At 38.9% G+C, this 17,226-nt stretch overlaps 2 protein-coding genes across 2 annotated transcripts in view; both read left to right on the top strand.

The window, feature by feature from the left end:
- The window catches only part of LOC115212114, a 556,559-nt gene that overhangs the window by 288,065 nt on the left and 251,268 nt on the right, over positions 1 to 17,226 (top strand). The gene's annotated exons all lie outside the window — the stretch shown is intronic.
- The window catches only part of LOC118763632, a 141,338-nt gene that overhangs the window by 1,312 nt on the left and 122,800 nt on the right, over positions 1 to 17,226 (top strand). Inside the window, exon 2 of the mRNA XM_036503335.1 lies at positions 10,169 to 10,438. Coding sequence (XP_036359228.1) covers positions 10,169 to 10,438 — 270 coding nt within the window. The remainder of the gene's footprint in view (positions 1 to 10,168; positions 10,439 to 17,226) is intronic.

Here is a 17,226-nt window from a genome sequence, read left to right as displayed (position 1 = left end):
GAAGTAAGTTCAGTTGAAGAAAAGAGACGGATTTAAGGAAATCAGACGGTCGAATTAGAATGATAACTCAACAGAAAAGGTAAATTGGTTTTTAATTTACTTTCTGTCGCTAAGTTTTCGTAGTATTAATTTGTGAGCGTACTTCAGTTGTCAATTGTTGAAAGAAAATTGTAAGCTAAGAAGGTGTGTGTGTGTGCGTGTGTGTGTGAGTGTGTGTAGGAAGTGAAGGATAAAAATATGGCAAGAAGTGGACAGATGTACATATATATATACATACATCCATACATACATGTGTGTGTGTGTGTGTGTTTGTATGTATGTGTATTAATGTGTGTGTGTTATCTCTCTCTATATAAAGCTGAAGTTGTCTGTGTGCGCCAGGTTTGGTAGCCTTCAACTAACACTATCTCCTCCGAGACCCTGCGGCGCAAGTTGACCAAAATTGAGAGTATGATAGAAGGGTTGCTCTTCCTTCCGTAGAAGATAAAATTCAAATCGGACCATGTTAACACCAAAAATTATTTACATCAAAAAGGTGCATTTTTCACTGCTGTGTCGCCACTTTTCGGTGTATTTCAACCACAAAAATGTTCACTTGAAGGGAATAACAAGCTACATAATGCAAAATTTTTACTTTTCAAAAATTCCAATTCCAGCGGGTCGAAACAAACCTGAGCAACGCCAGGTGATACTGCTAGTATATATATATAAATCCCTTCAGGTAGATGGCTCTGCTCGATCTGTAGGAAAGGCATAGGTAGAGACTTTATAAGATGTACCCAGTATAAGCTATGGACACATAAGTGGTTCAGCAATATCAAAGGAAGGCCAACTGGGAAGATAGTTTTTGTATTTGGCAGATGCTCAAGAGCAATAAACACTGAAAATATGCAGAGAACAATTTCCGCAACATTCCAGGGAGAAAAACTAGTAGTTGATAGCTTCCATTACCTAGGTGACCAAGTCAGTAGCGGGGGAAGGTGCGCTGAAAGTGTAGCTGCTAGAATAAGAATAGCCTGGGCAAAGTTCAGAGAGCTCTTACCTCTGCTGGTAACAAAGCGCCTCTCGCTCAGAGTAAAAGGTAGGCTGTATGACACATGTGTACGAACAGCCATGCCATACGGCAGTGAAACATGGGCCATGACTGCTGATGACATGCATAAGCTGGCAAGGAATGAAGCCAGTATGCTCCAATTGATGTGTAATGTCAGAGTGTAAGTACCTTGAGAGAAAAGTTGGGCCTAAGAAGCATCAGATGTGGTGTGCAAGAGAGATGACTGCGCTGGTATGGTCATGTGGTGAGAAAGGATGAGGATAGCTGGTATGGTCATGCGTTGCGTATGGATAAGGACAGCTGTGTGAAGAAGTGTCATACCCTAACAGTGGAGGGAACTTGTGGAAGAGGTAGACCCAGGAAGACCTGGGATGGGGTGGTGAAGCACGACCTTTGAACATTAGGTTTCACTGAGGCAATGACTAGTGACCGAGACCTTTGGAAATATGCTGTGCATGAGAAGACTCGGCAAGCCAAGTGAGACCATAACCCGTGGCCTATGCCAGGGATATAACCAGCCCACTTATGAGTACCTTTCCTTCACTGGACACTAAACTATGCTTGCAAAGACCTGTTGAGGTAAATGAAATTGAAATGAAATTGGATGACTGGCATCAGTGCTAGTGGGGCGCTAAGAGCACCATCTGAGCATGATTGTTGCCAGAGCAGCTGACTAGCTTCTGTGCCGGTGGCACGTAAAAAGCACCATTTGAGCGTAATCATTAGCAGTGTCGCCTTACTGGCACTTGTGCCAGTGACATGTAGAAAAACATTCGAGCGTGGTTGTTGCCAGTGCCGCCGGACTGGCTCCCATGCAGGTTGCACGTAAAAAACATCATTTGAGCATGGCCATTGCTAGTACCGCCTGAAAGGCCCTCATGTCAGTGGCACGTAAAAGCATCCACTACACTCTCAGAGTGGTTAGTGTTAGGAAGGGCATCCAGCTGTAGAAACTCTGAAATCAGAAATACTAAATTTCTAAATCTCTCGTAGAGACGTGTACAGTGGTGGGGCGATAGAATGGTTGTATACTGTCAATCTAACATGAACGTGACAGTAGGAGGGGGGGATTTTGATAACCAGTGAATAGACTTCACTGAAATTAGAAATATACATTACGAGTCGAGGCAGATATCAATAGCTGACCGGTGTCTGCTAGTCTAGGCCGACAAAGGACAATGATCCTGAAACACGCGTGTCTCTAGATGCAGCCCTGGCGGCTGGGGGTATTTGTCTCCCCTTCGTAAATGTATATAAGGACACAGGAAAAATGTGTCAAAGCCATCAGGAGGCGTCGATGCTTCCTAGGGCTAAACAGCGGTGGTGTACCCTCCCCTACTGTCACGTTCATGTTAGATTGACAGTATACAACCATTCTATATATTTATATATATATTTATATATATATATATACATATATATATATATATATATATATATATATATATTATATATATATATATATATATAAACGGCAGTTTGTCTGTCTGTGTGTCTGTCAGGTTGTACCCTCACCCTGACCACGGCTTTCAACCGATTCTGATGAAACTTGACACACACATAGCCCAATGTCATAATTCAAAACTAACCAGCGAAAATTTTGAAAAGTTCCCCCAGTTCTGAAAAAAATCGATAAATTCAACATGGGGTTGAGAATCAGAAACACAAACCACAGACTGTCTAGGGGACGCAACTCGACCATTTTAACTCTCAACTCCATCAATATCCAGCTACTTGAAGCTATTCCTGGTGATGTCCACTTCTACAAATCTATTGATAGGACAGCAGACCCCACCGAGCTTGCCGATTATCCTGTTGAATTCCTGAATTCACTTGAACCGCCAGGCCTGCCGCCACACATCCTGAAGTTAAAAGTCAGTGCGCCCATTATGCTCATCAGGAATTTGGTTCCACCTAAACAGTACAACGGCACACGTCTGGTTGTGAAACATTTGCCACCACATTTAATAACGGCCACAATACTTACCGGTTGTGGGAAGGGAGAGAACGTCTTCATTCCACGCATGCACCTTCAACCGTCGGGCGCTGACCTACCAATCGACTTCAGGCGTTCTCAGTTTCCTGTTAAACTCTGCTTCGCAATGTCCATCAATAAATCCCAAGGCCAAACGCTACAAGTTGCTGGGTTACAGTTGGGCGAACAGTGCTTCGCCCACGTTCAAATCTACGTGGGCTGTTCACGCGTTGGGAGGCGCAATGATGTTTTCATGTTTTCGCCCAAAGGGACAGCTAGGAACATTGTATACACAGAAGTATTCGAGTGAAGAGAAGACATTGCAACCTACACATGCACCTTCCTTCCCTAGAGGGAAAGGACTAGATTGGGATTAGTCGTTGCCTACTAGGGGCTCTTACATACCCGGGCAACGCCGGGCTATGCTGCTAGTATATGTATTCTGACCAATCAGTGTGTAGCATCACTCAATTACTTAAGCTGATTGGTTGGTTTAGGTGTCACGCTTTGTTGAACATGTCAAGAGTCCTGTATCTTAACCCTGGCCCAGGTAGCAATTGTTGGGCTATTTTTAGAAATGTTGTAAATAGCCTTTGTCAGGGATTTTTATATTTCAATTGTCATCATCATCATTGTCAAGACCTTAATTATTGTTGCTTGTGGTGATGGTGGTGGCAATAGAACTTTTAACCCTAAATAAGATAATTTTCCTGCTATCTTCATCTGGATCACCTTTAGTATTGTTGTTGTTGTTAGTGGTCATGGTCGTAGCAGTAGAAGTAGTACCTCTAAGTATTATCATTATTATTGCTTATTTAGCTTGGGTTCAAATTTATCAATAAAATTCTTTTCTGTCGGAAAATATATATAATATTTCCATTCTACAATTTACACAGCCCAAGTGAAATCGAGAGGAAAATCAGAGAAAAGAAAGACTCAAGAGATTAAGACTGTATTCCTTAGAGCGTAGGCAAGAAAGATATGCCATAATATACATCTGGAAGATCCTGGAAGGACTTGTCCCAAACTTTGGCATTGAGAGTTACACAAATACTAGAACTGGGTGTCACTGCATAGTGCCAAGGACTCCAAATTTGCCATCAAGATGTAGGACAAGATACTGTGATAGCCTGGGCTTTAGGGGTCCACAGCTCTTCAATAGCCTCCCGAAGGACCTGAGAGACCTCCATGGAGTGGATGCAGATGTCTTTAAAATAAAACTGGACCTCTTCCTGTCAGGTGTCCCAGATGAACCAACTTCACAGCAGGAAGTGCAGATGAGGGCAGCAGCATCAAACTCTCATGCACCAAATGGCAATTGCTAAAAAGCATTCGTGAAGTAAAATTATGTAGCAACACTGAATGGCAGTGCCCCAGCATGGCCACAGCTCGTGAGCTGAAACTAGATTTTATGAAAAATATATGTATGTATATATATGTGTGTGTGTGAGTGTGCATGTGTGTATGTGTGTGTGTTAAAATGAGGTAGATTTCGTGAAGCACTTTGAGGTATGATTTAAAGAATGTGGTTGTGTAAAGCCAGAACAATGCAAGAAGGTACAAATTAAACTACAAATGGAAAAGGAAAAAGATCAAAGTTGCAGTTTTACCTTTTATTTCTATATTTTAGCACGAAGACCCATTCTTCAAGAAATTCAGAAAAGTGGTGGTTGGAAAAAGTTTGTTGCTTAGAAGTATGTGTGTGTGTGTGGTGGGGCAGTGAAGGTGGGAAGAAGTGACATGTGCAGGTTGTTGTTGCTATAACAACTAGTCTGCTTCGTGTAGTTTCTTCCTGTCATTAATGGCTGGTTTCAATTTATTTATAAGGAGGGCTTCCATAATTTTGAGATTACCCCTGTTGTGTTAGGTTGCCTTGATGGAAACTTTGAAATTCTGGGTTTAGCACTTCTTGTGGTGTTTCTTTATCAAAGTGTCTATCTGCATATGCTTGTTTATTTGAATGTGTAGTTTCCTAGTAGTGCTCTCTATGTAGGGTGCCCCACATTTATTGCAGATGACCTCATATACTACATGTTTTGATGTCATTGATGGGGCAGTTGGTGAGTGTGCACCCCACAGTGCTCTCTTTGGTATTTTTCCTTGATAGAGCTTTCTTCAGGGATAGACCGGTGTGTACCAGCTGTATGTTAAGTCTCTCCCTGCGGATGGCATGTTGGATAGCTGCTGATGTTCTGTCTTCAAAGTAGGGCAGTCTAAGGAAGCACGTTTCTGATCTGATGTTTTGGGCTTCTCTGTGTAGTTTACCCACTTTCATGATTCACAGAGGCAGTCTTTTAGCTGTTGATGGTGGATAGCCATTGCATGCTAAGTTCTTGAGGAACCGCTTCATGCTGATGGCTTTGTCACTTACTTCACTGCATCTGTCCCTTATGCATGTTATTTCATTTTGTATGTGTGCAGTTTTGGCTCTGGTGGATTGGGCCGAATCATAATGCATGAATAGATTCCTAGTCACTGCTCCTTTTGTAAAGATTCATGTGGATGTAACCATCCTCTGTGATCTTGATTTGGAAATCCAACAGAGAGAGGGTTCCAGACTTGTCTGGGTGTTCATTTTCAAATTTATGTGACTGTCAATGTAGTTGAATTTTTTATGTATGCAATATACTCCTTCCTGTGAAGGGGTGAACATCTCACATTATTCCATCTTTACTCAACTACATTCTTTAAATACATATGGATATATATATATATACTAGCTGACATTCCCGGGAAAGTGGGGCTTGTCCCTTTGTTCCATTCTCATAATTGTTTCGCTAATCCAATAACAGCAATACAAAGTATCAGTCTTACACAGCATCTTGTTTTTAGGAATTCCCAATAAGTTATGAATTCCCAAATTGTGAAGTCAGTTATGTAATAACATGAAATTAATTACCTGATAGTAAGAATTCAAGTAAAGTATCCCTGAAAATGGCTTTAATACATTCCTAAATTATATAGAACATAGGAGAAAATATTAATAAGGTATGTATACTAAAATCATGAAGCATGTTACATAAGAACAGGCTAATCATATATGAGATGATAACAATTCAAAATTAAGCAACTCTGCAAATGGCTTTTGTATGTTCCCAGAGAATATTACCCTCAGGGGCACTAGTGTTGGTATATTCGTGAATAATTCACTAACTGAATTAAGTAGATCTATTGTATAGGAAAATACTATTTACTTGTTTCAGGGTTGTACTAGATAAATTGCGAAAATAACTCTGTCGGTTCAAATACTAAGAAATAAACATACTCAATTTCATTTTTGCTAAATAATTTAGGAAAATGGAAGGGTTATTTCTCTTGGCTTTAAATAAGGACCCCTTCCAGGGGCAAATGGGTTATTTCCCTTGGTTTTTAAAATAGAATATATTAGATATATATAAGGATCACTTCCAGGGACCCTATTATCGATTTTGCAACAATCTGAGGGTGCCATGAGGTTTTCAGACATGTGTTTTACTCTCATGTCAAGTTTTATCAAAATTGATAAAACTATGTAGGAGGAGTTAGCTAACAACTCCACAAACACACCCACAGACAGAATTTCCCACATATGTAGTACTAGCTGATGTACCCAGTATTTCCTTGGAAATCGGGGATTATCCCATGGTTCCATTCTCATAATTGTTTCGCTTATCCAATAACAATAATACAAAGTATGTAACCGTTAAAACGTTTTTTGTGCATTTATTGAGAATACCAAACTGTCTTACACCGGATTCTGTTTTTAGGAATCCCAAATTTTGAAGGCAGTTATGTAATAACATGAAATTAATTACCCGATAGTAAAATTTCAAACAAAGTAGCCCCAAAATGGCTTTAATACATTCCCAGAGTATATAGAACTTAAGAGGAAACACTAATAAGGTATGTATACTAAAATCATGAAGCATGTTATGTAAGGACAGGCTAATCAGATAGGAGATAATAACAATTCAAAGTAAATAACTCTGAAATAAGCTTTTGTGCATCTGCAGAGAATATTACCCTTAGCGGCGCTAGTGTTTACTTCGCAAGTTGTGAAATTTGTGTTTTTGTGATCATGTTTGTGCTATAGTTTGCAATTTTGTCATAAACTGAAAGTTGGAACCAAGGGCCAATCTGAAATTTTGCATTAAACTTGGGAAGTCTGCTACAGAGACATTGATCATGCTTTGGCAATCTTACGGCGATGAGGCAATAAGTCGTATGCAAAGTTTCAAGTAGTGTGGGTGCTTCAAAAGTGGAAGAACATCCTAGGAGATAGGGAGCAATCTGGGTGACCTACCATGAATGTCAGCCTGTAAATTCATCAGTTTGTGCATGAGGATCATCTGAAGAGAACAACATTGCTGATGCTGGTTTGTCATATTGGTTCATCGAGGCAATCCTAACATCTGAATTGAACATGTAGTGTGTCTTTGCCAAGTTTGTTCCCTGCCTGCTGACTACTGAACAGAAAGAACATCATGTCAAAGTCTGTCAAGATCTCCATTGGCATGCCACTGATGACTCATCCTTTACATCAAGGATCATCACCGGTGATAAGAGTTGGGTCTATGGGTACAACCCTGAGATGAACCAACCATTATCCCAATGGAAGAGGCCTTCATCACCATGACCAAAGAAGGCATGACAGAGCTACAGCTCAATCAAGAGCATGCTCATTGTTTTTTCAACATAACCAGTATTGTGCATAAAGAATTCATCCCCCAAGGCCAGACAGTCAATGTAGAATTTTACTGCGATGTTGTGAAGCATTTGAGGGAGGACATTCGCCGAAAGCAACCAGATCTTTTGAGCACACAGAAGTTGATTCTTCATGATGACAATGCTCCTTATCTGAGTTCCTTGCCAAAAACAACATGGTATCACTCTCACACTTGCCCTATTTGCCAGGTTTAGCATTTACAGACTGCCATCTCTTTGCCAAGGTAAAAATTCAGCTCAAAGGTTGCCATTTTAACACTATTGTCATGATCAAGAGTGAATCACAGAAAGTCCTCGACTCGCTTACAGAAAATGACTTCCAGGCCAAATTCCAATAGTGGCAGGAATGCTGGGATCAGTGTATTGCTGTGCAAGATGACTTTTTCAAAAGAGATGCTGTTAAAACTTAAGTAAACAAGTTATTTTTTTTATTAAAGACTAGCAGTGTAGCCCGGCTTTGCCCGGGATTAAGTTAGGATTATTAAGCTAATCAAGTTCTTTATTTCAAACCAAACTAAGTAACATCGATGTCATATTTGAGCGAAATCTGTTGAAATTGATAAACTTTTGGTTGAAAATGAGTTGCAGATGACTTGATTGGGAAATCCCATAAGGAATCGGTTTATTGATTTTTTTCAACTCATCGATTTTTTTCATTTTCGGTTTTGGAGAACTTAGAGCATTCAAAGATCCCATGACTCCTAAGTAATGCTGGCATCAAGTTTGAACAAAATACATAAAATTTGGTAAAAGTTATGGTTGAAAATGGGGTGTAGCCAATTTTATTGGGAAATCCTATAAGGAATCGGTTTATCGATTTTTTTTTGATTTATTTTATCCTGATTAAATGGAAAACCCCATAAGGAATCAGTTAATTGGTTTTTCATCCCAAATAGGACTTAACCGAACACAATATTGTTGATTCAAAAACATAAATATTTATACTTTAAAGTTGGTTTTCACACCCAACTCAGTTCTGCAGAATCGGTGTCGTGATGGGAGCGCATGGATTGATCAGGCTGCACATGCACATGTGATCAGGTTGCACATGCCAGCCCTTTGAAAACACCACCCCCATCATCTAACCCCCCTTTGCCCATGGGTTGGGAAGCCTTCCAGCAAGGAAAATAGAATGCCCAAAAGAGCTCCCGCTCCTCTGTTTCAGAAGTGATTACATTCAGATCACAACTAAGTCTTAAGAATATATATATATATACACACACACACGATCATACACATATTGCATACATGTGTTTTGTTTGGATACATGTTCGTGTGTGTGTGTATGTGTGTGTGTGTGTGTTGCCCGTATATCGACAAAATACTTAACAAAAGTTTTAACAAAAACTTACTCATAGCTAGAAGGGGACTTAACTCCTGTTGTAAACAAAGGTGGATTTCTCCGACTTGAAAATTGCTAAAAGTTTTGGCTGAAAATTCATTTTTACCACTATGCTGGTGCCGCTGGGAAAAATATGTTGATGAAAATACAGCTAGGGTCATGACGAATGTCCTAAAATTGGAGCGACATGCATGCTAATTTGAGGACATGCATAAATTACATCCACACACACACACACACACACACATCATACCTTTTATATATACAGATAACTACTCTGGGAACTTTTTAATACCATTCCCTACCTTTTAATATTCTCATTGTCTTTAAGGTGGTGAACTGGCAGACTCATTAGCACACTGAACAAGATGTTTTGTGGCATTTTGTCCAGCATTACATTCTCAGTTCAAATTCCACTGAGGTTGAGACTTTGCCTTTCATCCTTTCCAGGTCAATAAAATAAGTACTAGTTTAGTATGTGATCAACTTATTCCCTCCTAGTTTAGTATGTGATCAACTTATTCCCTCCTCCGAAATTCCTGGCCTTGTACCAAAATTTGAAATCAATATTTTCATCGTCTTCTTCATCATTCTGTCCGCTGTTAATTTTTGCCCAATTAAATATATTAAATAAAATCTTTTAAATTTTAAAACTAAATGTAAATACAAATACAGATTTCACAGAAAATAGAACAAAATGGTAATCATCTGTGTTATTTAAATAAAGTTCAGGAACCGAATATCTCTTCATATTTGAATGTCTGATTTCACATCCTAAAGTAGGTGTGTGCTTCTGATTGACATGTTTCTTTTACATTTCTCCTGATCATATGATATGATTATAATATTTGAGACATTGACAGAAAGTTGATGCCTTAGGCATTATCTATGATACATGGGTGTGATTCCTCTTCTCTCTGAAATATTCTCTGTACATGTATTCACATTTAATTTTAAATTATACTTTAAAACAAATTTTTCAATTAATCCTCTTATTTCAAGTTGTTGTTCTTGCATTAGAAAAATTACTTCTAGGAATAACAAGGTAGCTATTAAATGATTTATATGTGTTTTATATTTTCATTTCCTTCAGTTTCTCTTGGAATAATTGAGGGTGGCACAAAATTTACCAGGAAGAATCAACCAGTAACTTTTGAATGTCCTGTTGAAAAGCAAAACTTTAAACACTGGCAAATTGATGGAACAGTCATTAACAGAATTTATAATACTTTAAGCATTAAAGCAAATGTGTTTCCTAACAATGTCAGCATCATAAACATCACACTTCTTGAAAATAATGAGCAAGCAATTGTTTGTGAAATCACCACTGATAAGATAAGATTTTATGCAAGACCATTATTCAGTAAGTACAAATATAAATCATTTGTATGTATTTTCCTGTTAATATTAATCTATTATGACCATGAAGAAAGTATATTTCTATAAACACTAACTTTGAGTTTCATTCAATTCACAAAATGTTGTAACAAACTAATACTGCCAATAATACATTGAAAGAATGTTCATTTTAATACATGATGAAGATGATGATGATTTTTCTTCTCTGTATTTTATCCTATATATGTTGTTCTATCAGTATTTACATGTTGAAAAATATATCTTTCTACTTGTACTACAAAACATTTCAGTGCTACAAAAACAAACTTGTTTGTTTACATATGACAAAATCTGTATTGCATCTAGCGTTTCTGGATGACTTTATAAGTTCTAAATTGCAGAAGAATTTGTCAGTAAACCAGTTTAGCTTAATGGTAAAGCACTTGACTGGAAATCAAAGGGATGTGAGCTTGATTCCCATGGCTGGTTGCTGACAGATTTTTCTACTCTGTAAGGCTTTTATTCTATATATGCTGTACAGTCAGTATTTACATGTCGAAAAAAAATATCTTTCTACTTGTACTACAATACATTTCAGCAATTCAAAAACAAACTTGTTTATATATTGCTGCCAATAATATTTTAATGTTTATAATTTTCCTCATTATATTATTCCAGTGTTATTGAAATAGCAATATTACAGCTGAGCTGGCCGAATTGTTACTGTGCTGGGAAAAATTCTTAGCAGCATTTCTTTAGATTTTAAGTTCTGAGTTCAAATGCTGCTGGAATCAGTTTTGCCTTTAATTCTTTTGGCATCGATAAAATAAGTACCAATTGAACACTAGGGTCGATTTAAGTGACTTTACTCCTTTGAAATTGATGGCCTTGTGCCAAAACTTGAAATCAGTTTTATCACTGAGATTAAATGTTTGATTTCAGAAGAGTGACCTAGTTGATTCATAAATTATTCTTGGTTTGATGAAATTAACAAAATTATTAATTATTCTAAAAAGCTGAGAAGTCATCATCATCATCTTCGTATCTTAAAATGAACATTCTTTCAATGCATTAACTTTTTTAGTGTGTATACTGGTTGGATTTCTGATTGTCATCAGAAATGTTATTCTTGAATATGCACACACGCACATACACACAAGTATATATTATCATCATCACCATCATCATTGTCATCGTTTAGCATCAATTTTCCATGTCGGTATGAGTGAGATGGTTTGACTGGAGCTGGCATGGCCATGAGCTGTACCAGGCTCCATTGACTTCTGTAGGTTGATAAGGTTGAGATGTTGGAGATGGTGAGGGGAAAGAGCCCCTTGCAGACAAACATTACACATCATACTGAACATAGTAACTTCACACCTTTCTAGTCTTTGCATGCCCTCTACATTCAGGGACCATGGCTGACTATCACGTAGCATTCCTGTTTCTGCACAGGCATCACACAACTTTCCTTTCTCTCAGAAAGAGAGACTTTTGGTTGCTACTTGAAGTGAAAGATCTCTGAACTTTCTCCATCTTATTCTAGCAATTTCATTTCCTCCTCCACTGAAAATTAGGTCACCTAGCTAGCAGATATTGCCCAGTACCTTTAGAGCACCTTCTTAGGCATTTGTGAAAATCCATTTCCTGTATACTTGTAGATTTTATGACTCCTATGCATTTTCCACATACAGACACTACTTTCTCTGTTAACCTCCCTACTGTTCCACTGCACCTGTTGTGCATCCATTGCTTGCCCTGAATACACTGAAATGAATTTCTGCCTACACCATTCTTACATTCTGAGAAAAACTGTTTACCTGAAGTGAGTAGGGTCCTGTTTGTTTTCTTGTTTACTAAGGCTTTTGTCTTTGCTAAGTTAACTTCAGGGCTCTTTGATTCCAGGCTTTGCTTCCACACCTGAAACTTTTTTCTAGTTTTGTTACAGATTCTGCTATGAGAGCAAGGTAATTTACATATAGTAGTTCTCATTGGTTTCCAGGCTTAAATTCCTCTGTTATGACCTGGAGGACAGTTCTGAATAAGAGGTGGCTGAGGACTGAGCCTTTATGTACACCTAACCCTAAAATTTATCTGAATCTATCACTGTTCTCATGACTAACCCTAATATTATTTATAGCAACCCTGTATAATACCTGTAGTGCTTTTCACAAGCCATCTATCCATCTCTAGCTTCCTGAAAGACCAGCATATTACAGAGCAGGGTGCTCTGTTGAATGCTTTCTCCAGGTCAACTAATGCCAAGTACAACAGCTTATTCTTAGCTTAATATTACCCTTGTACTTGCCTGACTTCTTCCCATTACTGTGCCAAACTGCATTTCATCTAGCTTAATGTGTTTCTAATTAATTGGGTTATTATTCTCTCCATAACTGTTATCACTTTGTCAAGTAATTCGAGGCCTCTATAATTAATTATGTTAAATGCATTTCATTTACTGTTTTAGTAGCTGATTATGATCCTGGTATACCAGTCATTGGGGATTATACCTTCCTGAATAACCTAATTAACTAAACAGTGTCCAGACTGTATCCTTCTTTATAGATATTTTAAGCATCTCAACAGTGACTCCTGATGAACCAGGGGTTTTTCCAGTCTCTATATCTTTAATTACATTATTTATCATACTGCTGTCTATATGAATGGTTGGCCTCTCTGTTGGGTTCACATGATGGGGAGACTCCCTTTTTCTATTCATCCGCCACATTTAATAGCCCTTCACAGTAGCTCTTTCACACATTTTTCTTTTCCAAATCACTAAATACTAGCATGCCATTATCTATCTGTACACATTTTATCTCACACAACATCTCAATTCTCTCTGACACACTCTTCTACTATTTTACTTGTTTCAGTCATTTGACTGCGGCCATGATAGAGCAGTGCCTTTAGTCGAGCAAATCGACCCCAGGACGTATTCTTTGTAAGCCTAGTACTTACTCTCTCGGTCTCTTTTGCTGAACTGCAAAGTTACAGGGATGTAAACACGCCACAATTGGTTGTCAAGCGATGTTGGGGGGGGGGGCAAACACAGACACACAAATATTTACACACACACATATATATATATACATATATACGACAGGTTTCTTTCAGTTTCCGTCTACCAAATCCACTCACAACACTTTGGTCAGCCTGATGCTATAGTAGAAGATACTTGCCCAAGGTGCCACACAGTGGCAATAAACCCGGAACCATGTGGTTGGTAAGCAAGCTACTTACCACACAGCCACTCCTGCACCTGTGTAGCAATATGCAAAATCTCAAGTCTCTGGTCTTCATACTGTAAGATATTGGCAAACCTCTTCCTGTCTGCTTCTACCTTAGCAAGATAAATCTGGTACCTTGCTTCCCTTTCAGCTACCTAACATGATTCTTTGCTACCATCCCTTTTCCACACTTTCCAAACCCATTTCTTCTCTTTTATAGCCCTGTCGACCTGATTGTTCCACCACCATATCACCTTTGATCTGGCAAAAGCTTTGCTCCAACCACAAATCATCATCATCATCATTTCACATCTGGGTTGGATATTTGACAGGCTGGCTTGACAGAAGATTGCAACAGGTTTCACTAACTGTTTTGGCAGGGGTTTTATGACTGGATGCCCTTGCTAACACCAACCAACTTATAGAGTGAACTGAATGATTGGAGAAACGAAAGAAAGAGGCACTCAATGCATTTGACTAGCAATACATATGTTAGTATTTAATAACAGTTTGGTTTGACTCCAAGCAACTTAAAGTTTTGTAGGCTTGTCATATGAATCTAGCTCCTCAGACTTAGGTAATCAAATATATATTTATACATATATATATAGTTGAAAAATTTCATTATAGGTATAAATATACCAAAAACAAGTATAAAAAATGGAGAAAAATGATGTTGAATCAAAATTAGATTTAATACAATATTGGATTCAATACATATGCACATTTTGAAAGACAAAAATATATGTAAGAAAAAATTATAATCATAGTAATTATAATTAAATTTATGCATACTTTTAAATAAAGTAAAATAAAATAAAATAAGGTACAATGAGAGAGAATACAGATGGGGTAATAGGGAAAAATCAGATATTTACAAACAAGTTGTAAAAGGGAAAAATAATAATAGTGAGAGGGAAGAAAAAGAAAGACTTATCAATGTGTATGCAAGTCTATATGTGCAGTAAACTATAACATAAAAATAAAAATCTAATGGATATGTTTAAAGAAATAATAACAGGTTGAGACAAAGTATAATATAAACAAACCCACATGTGTCTAGTAGAATATAACGCAACAGGTTCACTAGCAGAAAAAATCCATAGAGAATTATATGTATACATATTAATAATGGAAAACAAAAATATATATATATATTACAAGAGGCTTAAACCTGAGAGACAAGACTATGTTTGAAAATGATACAATATTTAAGTAAAATGGTACATACAAGCAGAGAAAAAAACAAAACAAAAAAAACTTAACTAAGAGAAACAATGATCTCAGACAGGACAGGCCAGTGTACTCAGAAGTGTTCTCTTACTCAAAAACTAGCCTGAGACAATCAAAAAAGAATAAGCACAAATACAAATATATGAAGGAGAAAATTATTAATTTACAAGTTATAGAAAAACGTATACACTTACCACAAGGATATACAATCATACATAGATACACACATACATACAAGGGTGCATGTATAAGGGAAGATACAAATAAAATAATAAAGGAGTACATATTCACATAAGACATATATATCATCATCATCATCATCATTTAGCGTTCGCTTTCCGTGCTAGCATGGGTTGGACAGTTCAACTGGGGTCTGGGAAGCCAGAAGGCTGCACCAGGCCCAGTCTGATCTGGCAATGTTTCTACGGTTGGATGCCCTTCCTAACGCCAACCACTCCGTGAGTGTAGTTGGTGCTTTTTACGTGCCACCAGCACAGGTGCCAGGCTGGGCTGGCAAATGGCCACAGTCGAATGGTGCTTTTTACGTGCCACCGGCACGGGGGCCAGGCGAGAATGCCAACGGCCATGATCCGATGGTGCTTTTTACGTGCCACCAGCACAGGGGCCAGGCCAGGCTGGCAACAGCCATGATCGGATGGTGCTTTTTATGTGCCACCGGCACAGAGACCAGCCGGGGCAGTGCTGGCAACGGGCACGTTTTGATGGTTCGCTTACGTGCCCCCGGCACTGGTATCACAGCTACAATTTCCATTGATGTTGATCGATTTCGATTTTGATTCTGATTTCCACTTGCCTCAACAGGTCTTCACAAGTAGAGATTTGTGTCCCAAGAAGGAAAGGCATGCATAAGTGGACTGGCTACATCCCAGATAGAGGCCATGGGTTATGGTCTCACTTGTCCTGCCAGATCTTCTCACGCACAGCATACTTCCATAGGTCTCGGTCTCTAGTCTCTTCGTCGGTGAAACATAAAGTTCGGTGGTCGTGCTTCACCACCTCGTCCCAGGTTATCCTGGGTCTATCTCTTCCACAGGTTCCCTCAACCGCTAGGGTGTGGCACATTTTCACACAACTGTCTTTAGCCATTCTCGTCACATGACCATACCAGCTCAAACGTCTCTCTTGCACACCACAACTGATGCTTCTTAGGTCCAACTTTTCTCTCAAGGTACTTACACTCTGTTGAGTATGAACACTGATATTACACATCCATCGGAGCATACTGGTTTCATTTCTTGTGAGCTTGCGCATATCCTCAGCAGTCACAGCCCATGTTTCACTACCATGTAGCATGGCTGTTCGTACACATGCATCGTACAGTCTGCCTTTTACTCTGAGCGAGAAGCCCTTTGTCACCAACAGGGGTAAAAGCTCTCTGAACTTTGCCCAGGCTATTCTTACTCTAGCAGTTACATTTTTAGCACACCCACCCCCGCTACTGACTTGGTCACCTAGGTAATGGAAGCTATCAACTATTTCTAGTTTTTCTCCCTGGAATGTGGTGGAAGTTGGTCTCTGCACATTTTCAGTGTTTATTGCACTTGAGTATCTGCCACATACAAAAACTATTTTCCTAGTTAGCCTTCCTTTGACATTGCTGCACCTCTTATGTGTCCATAGCTTACACTTGGTACATCTTATAGAGTTTCTACCTACGCCTTTTCTACAGATCGAGGAGGGCCATCTGCCTGAAGGCGTTTGTGATTTGTCTACCTTCCTACTTATTAGGACTTTGGTTTAGCTAGGTTGACTCTAAGGCCCTTTGATTCTAATCCTTGCTTCCACACCTGAAACTTCTCCTCCAGTTCTGATAGTGACTCAGTAATTAGAGCAAGGTCACCAGCATAGAGGAGCTCCCAGGGGCATCCTGTCTTGAATTTCTCCATTATTGCCTGGAGGACTATGATAAATAGGAGGGGGCTGAGGACTGAGCCTTGGTGGACCCCAACCTCTACCCGGAATTCTTCACTGTACTCGTTGCCAACCCTCACCTTACTAGCAGCGTCCCTGTACATGGCTCGCACAGCTCTCACTAACAATTCATCTGTCCCTAGTTTCCTCATTGACCACCAGATAAGTGATCGGAGTACCATGTTGAAGGCTTTCTCCATGTCAACAAAAGCCAGGTACAGGGGCTTATCTTTGGCTAGGTATTTCTCCTGCAGCTGTCTTACCAGGAATATAGCATCAGCAGTACTTTTCCCTGGCACGAGCCCAGACTGCATCTCATCTAAACTAACTCTCTCTCTAATTAGTTGGGCTATGACCCTCTCCGTAACCTTCATTACCTGATCCAATAGCTTGATACCCCTGTTGTTATTTGTATATA

This window comes from Octopus sinensis, linkage group LG5 (assembly GCF_006345805.1).
Source record: "Octopus sinensis linkage group LG5, ASM634580v1, whole genome shotgun sequence".
NCBI classification, from domain to species: Eukaryota; Metazoa; Mollusca; class Cephalopoda; order Octopoda; family Octopodidae; genus Octopus; species Octopus sinensis.
This window is presented reverse-complemented; position numbering and strand designations above follow the sequence as displayed.